This window comes from Vigna umbellata, chromosome 9, assembly GCF_029865625.1.
Source record: "Vigna umbellata cultivar VRB3 chromosome 9, Vumbellata_1.0, whole genome shotgun sequence".
NCBI classification, from domain to species: Eukaryota; Viridiplantae; Streptophyta; class Magnoliopsida; order Fabales; family Fabaceae; genus Vigna; species Vigna umbellata.
The window spans coordinates 20083346-20093410 of record NC_142173.1 but is presented as its reverse complement, the minus strand read 5'-3'; the positions used below and the strand labels follow the sequence as shown (position 1 = coordinate 20093410).

The window sequence follows — 10065 nt, the reverse complement described above, 5'->3', positions numbered from 1 at the left end:
TCCTTTCTCCCTCTCAAACTAAAATACACAGCCGTCGTGTGAGAACAGAAACCCCAATTTGGAACAAAAACGCCGTTGTTCGGAAGTCTTGCGTTGAATGATCAAAATTAAATGGAAAACATATAAATGCAATAGAAGAGAAAGTGAAAACATATAAATGCAATAGAAGAGAAAGCGAGAGAGGAGAAAGCGATAGAAGAGAAAGCGAGAGAGGAGAAAGCGATAGAAGAGAAAGCGAGAGAGATGAAGAGAAGCTTGTCTCGTGCTCGTGTGTCATTGCCCAAAGGAGAATGAAGACGAATCATGGCACGTGTGGAGAAGCTTGCATCAGTGAAGATGATCGGAGGGTTCAGAGGGAAAGAGCGAAGCGAAAGAAGGGTTGGCCGTCCGATTGAAGAGATGCGCCAAACGTCAAAGCTGAGTTTCTCTTTCACTTTCTTTTCTCTTTGACCTTATAAAAGGGGGTCTTTCTCAGTGTATAAGGGGTCTTTCTTGTAAATCTCATTTTGTGTTTAATAAAATTTTGGTTTCTGCATGATTCTTCAATTCAATTTTTTTATTTTTTGTGCTCTTTTGTTTTTTTCGGGATTTTTTTCAATTTGAATTCTTGTGATGTTTGGACTTTTTAGGGTTTATCTTTGTTGTTGATTTACTTTCTCTGCAATTTCCGATTCTTTATTATGATTACATTTATGGTTTTAATTCTGCTACTATCATTATGCTATTTTACCTTAGGTTTGATGCATTTTACAGTTTTTGGTTTGCTACTGTTATGTTTCAGATTCCAATTGTTCATTCTAATGTCCATGCATATATGTCTTTTATGTTTTAGCATTAAATTTTGCTTTTAGAATTTAGTTGTTAAGATGCTTTCATATTCCTGGAAGGTTTTTAGTTTGAGAGGGAGAAGAGGATGTATGTCTGGGAGTGAGGGTTTGAGGGTGGGAGTGGGAAGGAAGCAGCTTGGGCGGAGGAGCGGAAGAGGAGAAAGGTGATCAGTGGGAAGAAGAAGCATTGGCGCCACGTGGATTTGATGATTTAAAACACATCACTCATTCAATTTTAATGCACAATGTCACGACATCAAAATATAAAATACATCTCAGCTAAACTTAACACCGTCTGAGAGCATTTAACGGTTATGGTAAAATTTGCTCAATTTTACAAAAAATATGACCTAATTGAGACAATTTCAAAAATGAGGACCCAAGTGAGATTATCATAAAAAAATGAGGACAACCGAGGGTTTAAACCTTATTTTAATAACAGAATATTTTGAGAATACATTTTAACGAGTTAGGTATGAGGTTGTATCTTCCACGGGAGAATCCCAGTCTAGTGCTTTTGACCTTGCAGATGAGAAAATCAACAATTGTTTTGTGTTGGGTCGAAGTAGTCGATGAAAAAATTAGGAGAAAACTTTACAAAGTTGGACACACTAGTGCAATGAAGGGAAATGACACCGGTTAATTTCGCTTATAGGCAACGGTTCTGCAACCGAGGCATATACAGACGAGGTATAAAATGATAAGCTTTATGCCTCGGTTCTGAACCGAGTCAAAAAAATGTGTGCTTATGCCTCAGTTCAGTCCACCCGAGGTAGTATAGGGATGGGTGCTTATGCCTTGGTTCAAATCTAACCGAGACAGTAAAGTGATTTTTTCTTTTTCGTCATCATCAGCTGATATTGCAAGCTCCAAGCAAACATCAAAAGGAATAACTCTTCAATTAATCCCTTTCTGGTGACCTCACTTCAAAAACCAAAATATGCAATAAAAGAAATGTATAAGTAGCAATTATACAAAAGTTACAGCAAAGAATCGAAATTCATGTATGAACATATATACATCTTGAAATCCATCAACCTTTCCACCCAAAGCCTTGTTTTGTCTATGCTCCTCTAACCACTCACTTACAAGACTATCCATTTCCTTGGCAGTGTCTTTCATGGCCTTCTCATGGCCTCCAAAATCAAACCATCTCAACCAAGGAACATCATCTCCCACTGTGAACACCCCAAAAAGACGCATGAACTCCTTCACAGCCTTCACACATCTCCCTGCCTTCTCATCATCCACGGTTCCTAAACTAAAATATCGCTTTCCCAAAACCATTTGAAGAACAACGTTGAATATCAAATGAGAAAAAAATTGATGGAACCCTGAACTTCTAACTCCACCAAGGCATAGCCACAATCGAAATTAGAGAACCCAGAGAATCAATCAAACAAAAAACACAATCGAAATCAGAGAACCGCAATCTGCCAAGAACGCTTTCGTCTCCTCGTCGGCCTCGGCCACGGCGTCAACCGCCGCTACGGGGGAGGAAGAGGAGGAAGGGAAGTTGACGTCGCTTTCCCATGGAGCTCGCGTCTTCGGTGTTAAGTCCTCTGGCAGCCACGCTGTTTCCCAAGCCTCGTTCCCGACGAAGCCTCCCTCTCGGCAACACGATCTGGAGCGGCTTGGCGACGGCGATCTGGAGCGGTGGATCGAGAGCGGCGGAGGCAAGCAGCAACAACGGAGGGCTCGCCGATCTGGAGCGGCTTGACGATGGCGATCTGGAGCGGTGGATCTAGAGATGCAGAGGCAGCGACGGCGGACGCAGCAACGGCGGACGCAGCAACGACGAAGGGCTTGCCGATCTGGAGCGGCTTGGCGATGGCGATCTGGAGCGATGGATCTAGAGCGACGAAGGCAGCAGCAGCGAAGGCAGCGGTGGAGGCAGCGGCGGAGGCAGCGACGGAGGACGTACAGCGGCGGAGGCACGAGGGGAGTGAGCACGAAGAAGAGAAGAAGAATGGGAGACCACGGACAGAGAGAAGAAGTGAAAATGAAGAGTTAATGTGAGAACCGAGTTAGGTGGCAGGAGTTGTATGCCTCGGTTTCGTCTAAAACCGAGTTAGTAGTGCCCTTTAGGCATCGGTTGCTGGAAAACTGAGTTAGTAGCTCTTATCAGACCCAACAACTGTTAGCAGAGCAGGTTTGGACAAAGTTTTATGCCTCAGTTTTACGTAGAACCGAGTTAGTAGCATGCTTTAGGCACCGGTTATGGGACAACCGAAGCATATATTTAAGCTATTATTACAACTCTGCCACCGCACTATTATACGCTTCGGGTTCGCTTAAACTGAAGCGTATACTGCGCTTTCTAATCCCATTTTTTTACTAGTGACAGTTTGCTAATAGCTATCGAGGTGAGAATGATAGCCTCAAGCATCAAAGTGCAACATGATCTTCTTCCTATGACTCTAAATAGGAACCACTCGAAGAACATCTTTTTCTTTGGGAGGAAGAGATTTGTCAAACAAAGTAGAACAAAGAGTGATTAAGTCACCAGTTTCAGTCCTTTGTCGGCACAATCCTTCAATTTCTTTTACCTAATTTACAAAACCTTCTTCAACATCACCAATGGAACAAATACCATAATGACCATGGACAATGAGATTTATCCATCTAATTATTTTAATTGTTAAAAAGTTTTACAAACGGCCCAACACTGTGCACTTAAACCAGTGTGCGGCCCAGTCCAACATGCTTTGGCTTATTCCAGACATTGTAATGTCCACGGTGGCAGAAGCACAGCCCGAGAAATCTAAGTGAGAAGAGAGAGGGAAGAGCGTCGAGAAGCTTCCCTTCGAATGGTGTTAGGCGAGCGGCGTCCAGGAGCAGTCCGGCGACGGTGGAGGAAGCTGCTCACAGTGATGATGAAGACAAAAATGGAGACGACAGCGAGAGAGGTAAGAAAAACTATTTCTTGTATTATTTTGATGTGAGTGAAAAATTACAATCTATGTTGTTTTTTATGAAACTGAAACAAAGAAGCTCTATTTATAGAGCTTCTGTAACAAACCATAACAAAAACCAATAACCAACCATAACAAACTAATAATAGTAGAATACAAGACTACTGTCCTTTGTTGACAGTAGTAAATACTCATTCCCAATAGCCTCCCCTCAAGCTGGACGATGTATTGTCATCAGTCCAAGCTTGGGAACAATAGACCTAAATCTGACGCGGTGAGGAAATTTGGTGAAGATATCGGCCAATTGCTCGTCAGATCGCACGGGAAGAAGATTTAGAAGACGTTCCTGAATTTTCTCACGAACGACGTGGCAGTCAAGTTCAATATGTTTAGTCCGTTCGTGAAAGCTCTGGTTATGAGCTATGTGCCTTGCAGACTTGTTGTCGCAGTACAAGGCTGGGATTCCTGTCTCTTCGACCTGAAGATCCTTTAGGAGATAACTCAGCCACTGTATTTCACATACAGTGGTTGCAAGAGCTCTATATTCAGCTTCAGTGGAGGATCTGGAAACAGTCCTCTGCTTTTTAGACTTCCAGGAGATAAGGGAAGATCCAAGGAAAACACAGAATCCTGTTGTGGATCTTCTGGTGTCAGGGCACGTTGCCCAGTCTGAATCGCTAAAAGCCTTTAGCTGCATAGGAGAATCAGCCGCAAAAAACAACCCCTCAGATGGTTTGGACTTTATGTACCTGAGAATGTGCTGTATAGCACGATAGTGGTGATCAGTAGGTGAGTGTACGAATTGGCTAAGCAAATTAATTGAGAAACATAAATCGGGTCTAGTATTTGTGAGGTATAGCAACTTCCCTATCAGCCTTCTGTAAGGTCTTGGATCATCCAGGTAGTTGTCAGGCTTGTATAGTGAACTTGTATCACTCAGGAAGGGAGTAGATGAAGGTTTGCACCCCAACATTCCTGTTTCTTCCAGTATGTCCAAAGCATATTTTCTCTGACATAGGTGGATACCCTTTTTAGATCTGGCCACTTCCATTCCTAGGAAGTATTTGAGCTCTCCAAGATTCTTTATTCGAAACCTATTATGTAGAAGCTTCTTTATGCAATTGATTTCCACCATGGAGTTTCCTGCTAATACAATATCATCAACATATACAAGTAGAGCAGTGAAACTTGTAGGTGTCTTTCTAATGAACAATGAATGATCAGACTTAGATTGAGTGTAATTAGCATTTATAAGGAAAGAAGAAAGTTTTTCAAACCATTGCCTGCTGGCCTGTTTTAAACCGTATAATGACTTAGTTAGTTTGCAAACCTGTCCCCTATTTGAGACATTCAAACCTGGGGGTGTCTCCATGTAGACTTCCTCATTGAGGTCTCCATGTAGAAAAGCATTGTCAACGTCTAGTTGGTGTAGGAACCAGTTGTTTGAGGCAGCTAGAGCAATAAGTAACCGAACTGTGGTAAGTTTAGCCACAGGGGAGAAAGTGTCAAGGTAATATATGCCCTCCTGCTGTGTGTAGCCTTTTGCCACCAAACGGGCTTTATACCTTTCAATACTTCCATCAGCCTTATATTTTGTTTTGTACACCCATTTGCATCCTATAGCAGTTTTTCCTGGAGGTAGTGAAGTCAAAACCCAAGTGTCATTGTCTTGCAGGGCTTTGATTTCTCTCTGCATTGCCTGTACCCATTCATTCATGTTTTTGGCCTCACTGTAGGATTTGGGTTCCTTATTTCCAGTGACAGCCATAGTATATCTTAAATGTTTTCCTGAAAAATTGTCACAGCCCAAGAGATCAGAAATCGGGTATGGAGTCTTAAAAGAATTCTTTACAGTCAAGGATTGGTTGACCTGATGAACATAATCCTTCAAATATTCAGGAGTCTTTCTGGGTCTATCAGATCTCCTACATCTCTGATTTTCTTGGCTATTCTCTGTGTTGTCGCTGCTGCCTCCATCATTAAAGAGCAGTTGGACTTCCTCTGGGTCAGTGACATCTGACCCTGCTTGTCTGTCAGCGTCAGTGGTATAGGGATCCTTTAGAAGGTCATTAAGGATGTTAGCTCTGTCCTTTTCAGCATGACTGTCTTCCTGCTCACCTGCGGATTTTTGTAGGGAAAAATGTCTTCATGGAAGATGACATTTCTGCTTATGATGAGTTCCTTGGTGTTGATGTCAAGCACAATATAGCCTTTCACACCATTTTTGTACCCTAGGAAGACTCCCTTTCTAGCTCTAGGGTCAAGTTTGCTTCTGTTATTGGTAAGAGTAGATGCAAAACACAAACATCCAAAGGTTTTGAGGTTTAAATATGTGGGGGGCAGATTGTAGAGAATGTCATGGGGAGTTTTGTTGTTAAGAGTGATGGTAGACAGTCTATTTATGAGGTAAACAGCATGACCAATAGCATAAGACCAGTAGGCATTAGGAATATTAGCTTGAAAAAGAAGACCACGGGTGACATTTAGTATGTGTTGATGTTTTCTTTCAACAACAGAGTTTTGTTCAGGTGTTTCTATACAACTCTTCTGATGATTAATTCCATGCAAGTTATAGAAATCCACACAATTGAATTCAGGGCCACTATCTGATCTGATAGTTTTAACCGTTTTGTTAAATTGATTTTTAATCTTAACAACAAAATTTTGTAATAAATCTCTAGTTTGCCCTTTATTGTTTATCAGAAAAATCCATGTGTGTCTACTGTAGTCATCTACTATGGTAAGAAAATACCTATGACCATGAACCGAAATGGTACTAAGAGGGCCCCATATATCACAATGCACAATTTCAAAAGATTCAACAGTGACAGAAATACTCTTAGAGAAGGGCAATTTTCGTTGTTTAGCAAAGTGGCAGGTATCACAAACAATGTCAGTGTCAATTTTAACATAAGGAAAATTCTCACAAATCTGTTTTGTAACCCTGTCCCCAGGATGGCCTAGCCTATAATGCCACAAATTTACATCAGTGTTCTTAAAAGAGAAAGCAGTATTAGCAATGTATCTTTGGTCAGGTTTAGGAAAAGCTTGTAGGTAATAGAGTCCCTTCCAGGAGTTAGCACATCCAATCATCTTCAAAGTATGGTTCTCCTTTATCTGACAAGTCTTAGAAGTAAAGGTTAGGCTGCAGTCCAAATCTTTAATGAGACTTTGGACAGAAATTAAATTGAAACAAAATTCAGGAATATAAAGGACATTAAAAATGATAAAGTTTTTGGAGAACTGTACTGTTCCTGCATGCTCAGCAGTGAGAACAGTGTTGTTTGGTAATTTAACAGAGATAGGTTTAATCTTGAAAAAAGTGACAAAGTTTGTCCTATCATGGGTCACATGATCTGTGGCCCCAGTGTCTATTATCCAGGAAAGATTACCTTCTCTATTTTCAGTGTCATTCCTTTGAACTTGATTGACTTTGTGGGTAGGCTCATCAATTTTATCCATCATTCGGAGAAGCTTTTGCATCTGTTCTGCTGTAAAAGAGTTGAAAACATTACCATTAACAGTACCATTAACAGTTTGCTGTGTGCTTGGAGTCCCTTCTGATTCAGTCTTGTTTTGGCATGCATTGATAGAGTTCCAGTCAGCCTTTTTATCTTGATTGTTTTCACCCTTTTTGTACCAAGGAGGATACCCGTGCTTAGAGTAGCACTCATCTATAGTGTGGTTCATTTTGTTACAGTATGAGCACTGTTTACCATAGTTAGGATTTCTACCTCTTCCTCTTCCTTGACCACGAAATCCAGAACCCCTTCCTTGGCCTTTCCACTGACTGTTTTTGTCAGTCACATTTGCCAGGATCTTTGTATCTGCAGAGTTGTGCTTTTCCTGTCTTTCTTGTTGCATAATGAGGGAGAAAACCCGGTTAATATTTGGAAGGGGGTCCATCAGGAGGATCTGTGTTTTAACAGTATTATAAGAATCATTTAACCCCTTTAAAAAGCACATCACATGCTCCATTTCTCTATACTTCAAGGAGACTCTTGACAGATCACAGCTGCATGGAATTTTGCATGTACAAGTGGGTATGGGTCTTAAAGACTCCAACTCTTCCCATAGAATCTTTAGATCAGTAAAGAACTGGCTAACTCCTCTCTCTCCTTGCCTAATGGAATGTATTTCTTGAAGTAAATCAGAAATCTTGAAGTAGTCACCCTTGGAAAATCTTTCTTTTAATTCATCCCACAATTCCTTGGCTTCCTCAATGTATATGACACTTTCTGCAATCTGTGGTGACAGAGTCTTTGTTATCCAAGACAGAATCATCACATTGCATCTCTCCCATGCATCAAACAATGGGTCAGTTTTCTGGGGTTTCTTTATAGACCCATCAATGAATTTTATCTTATTCTTGGAGAGCAAAGCTCTCCTCATACTTCTGCTCCAAGAGGAGTAGTTGCTGTCATTCAAAATCTGAGTAACCAGTGTGAACCCAGGGTTCTCACCTGGATGTAGATAATAGGGGCTGGATGGATTGGAAAATTGGTCCATCTGTTCCATGGTGGAAGAAACGCAAGAACCAGTCCAAGAAGATACCAAGACAAGGAAGGATACCAAGATCAGGGCCAACGGAAGCAGAGCAGGTACTAGACCTGCTCTGATACCATTTTACAAACGGCCCAACACTGTGCACTTAAACCAGTGTGCGGCCCAGTCCAACATGCTTTGGCTTATTCCAGACATTGCAATGTCCACGGTGGCAGAAGCACAACCCGAGAAATCTAAGTGAGAAGAGAGAGGGCAGAGCGTCGAGAAGCTTCCCTTCGAATGGTGTTAGGCGAGCGGCGTCCAGGAGCAGTCCGGCGACGGTGGAGGAAGCTGCTCACAGTGATGATGAAGACAAAAATGGAGACGACAGCGAGAGAGGTAAGAAAAACTATTTCTTGTATTATTTTGATGTGAGTGAAAAATTACAATCTATGTTGTTTTTTATGAAACTGAAACAAAGAAGCTCTATTTATAGAGCTTCTGTAACAAACCATAACAAAAACCAGTAACCAACCATAACAAACTAATAATAGTAGAATACAAGACTACTGTCCTTTGTTGACAGTAGTAAATACTCATTCCCAATAAAAAGCATTAGACATCAATAAACTTATTATTTAACTTTATTTCGTATTTATGTTGTTTACGTTTAATTTAGTTCTTCTCAAACTTAATATAACTTAAATTTAATCATTATTTAATATGATTTTAAGCATGTAATATCTGAATAATTTGATTCATGTTTTGTGGTTGATTGTTGATAATATTTGAATCATGTAATTTATATGTTGGTAAACTATAAACTTAGATATTCTCAAAATTGATGTCATTTAAATTAAAATGTTATTGATATGATTCTAGGTTTCACAATATTTTGACGTTGGTCATTGATAATATTTCTTGATAATAAAATAGTGATTTGGATAACCTTGATGTTAATAAAACATATCACTAGAAAATTATATGAAAATATTGGTTGATAGTATCAATTGACACTTCTAATATTCTTTTACAAATGAATTTATATTACGTGTTTAAAATTTAATTATATTAAATAATTAATGGATGTACTTGTTATTGTTAGTAATTTCATTTACATTTGATGACATATTCAAAACTTATGACAATTTTCATTTTTCATAAGTAATTTTTATTTAGATGGTTTACATTCATAATTTATCCACACATATATTTGTTAGTAATTTTCTACAGTATTTTCGTATAAAAATCTTGTAAATAAATACTGACAAATGTTGATATTTACTAACAAATTTGTGTCCTTCAAAAAGCTTATTTGTCACCAAAATTTTGAACTTACAAATAAAAATTAACCGTTGGTCGTTGATAATAGACAATTTTTTTTTGTGACTAACATATATTTATGTGCTCGGAAATATATGGATATCTTTTAGTAGACTTATATAATAAATATAAAACAAAAGATAAAGAATTGAATTACAAGGTGGAAACGTATATGAATGACTGACTTAGTAATGACTATGATATATCATTGTGTTACATAGGGGTAGTTTAGTGTTTTTTTTTTCAAAGACAATGAATAACCGTTTGAGACAATTACTTTCTATAGCCACGAGATCGTCATATTGTTTACCAATGGTCAAAATATCGTAGTTTTGCCTCTACAAGGTTTGATTGTCTAAGGTGATGAGTAAAAAGCCTAAAATTACATTCGTAGTTACTTTCCTCCATCAATTCAAAGAGTTTTAATTTTTCACGTATTAAATATATATATATATATTTCGTCTTACATATTGTTAATTAGTGTAATATATTCCTTATTATTCAACTAAAAAACC

At 39.1% G+C, this 10065-nt stretch overlaps 1 protein-coding gene across 1 annotated transcript; it reads right to left on the bottom strand.

Annotated features, from left to right (window-relative positions):
- Positions 1-6818: 6818 nt before the first annotated feature.
- Positions 6819-8134, bottom strand: LOC148192861 (uncharacterized). Its single transcript, XM_088098510.1, has 2 exons — positions 7135-8134; positions 6819-6859 (listed from the first exon to the last, which is right to left on the bottom strand). The coding sequence occupies exons 1-2, from the start codon at positions 8132-8134 to the stop codon at positions 6819-6821; spliced, it is 1041 nt and encodes a 346-aa protein (XP_087954636.1).
- Positions 8135-10065: the final 1931 nt, after the last annotated feature.

Excerpts from the sequence above, each read along its gene's own strand:
- LOC148192861 (XM_088098510.1), bottom strand. The coding sequence starts at position 8,134 with ATGAGGAGAGCTTTGCTCTCCAAGAATAAGATAAAATTCATTGATGGG. Across the intron at positions 6,860-7,134 it reads TGACACTGAAAATAGAGAAG|ATAAAGGAGAACCATACTTT; the intron begins GTAATCTTTCCT and ends AAGACTTGTCAG.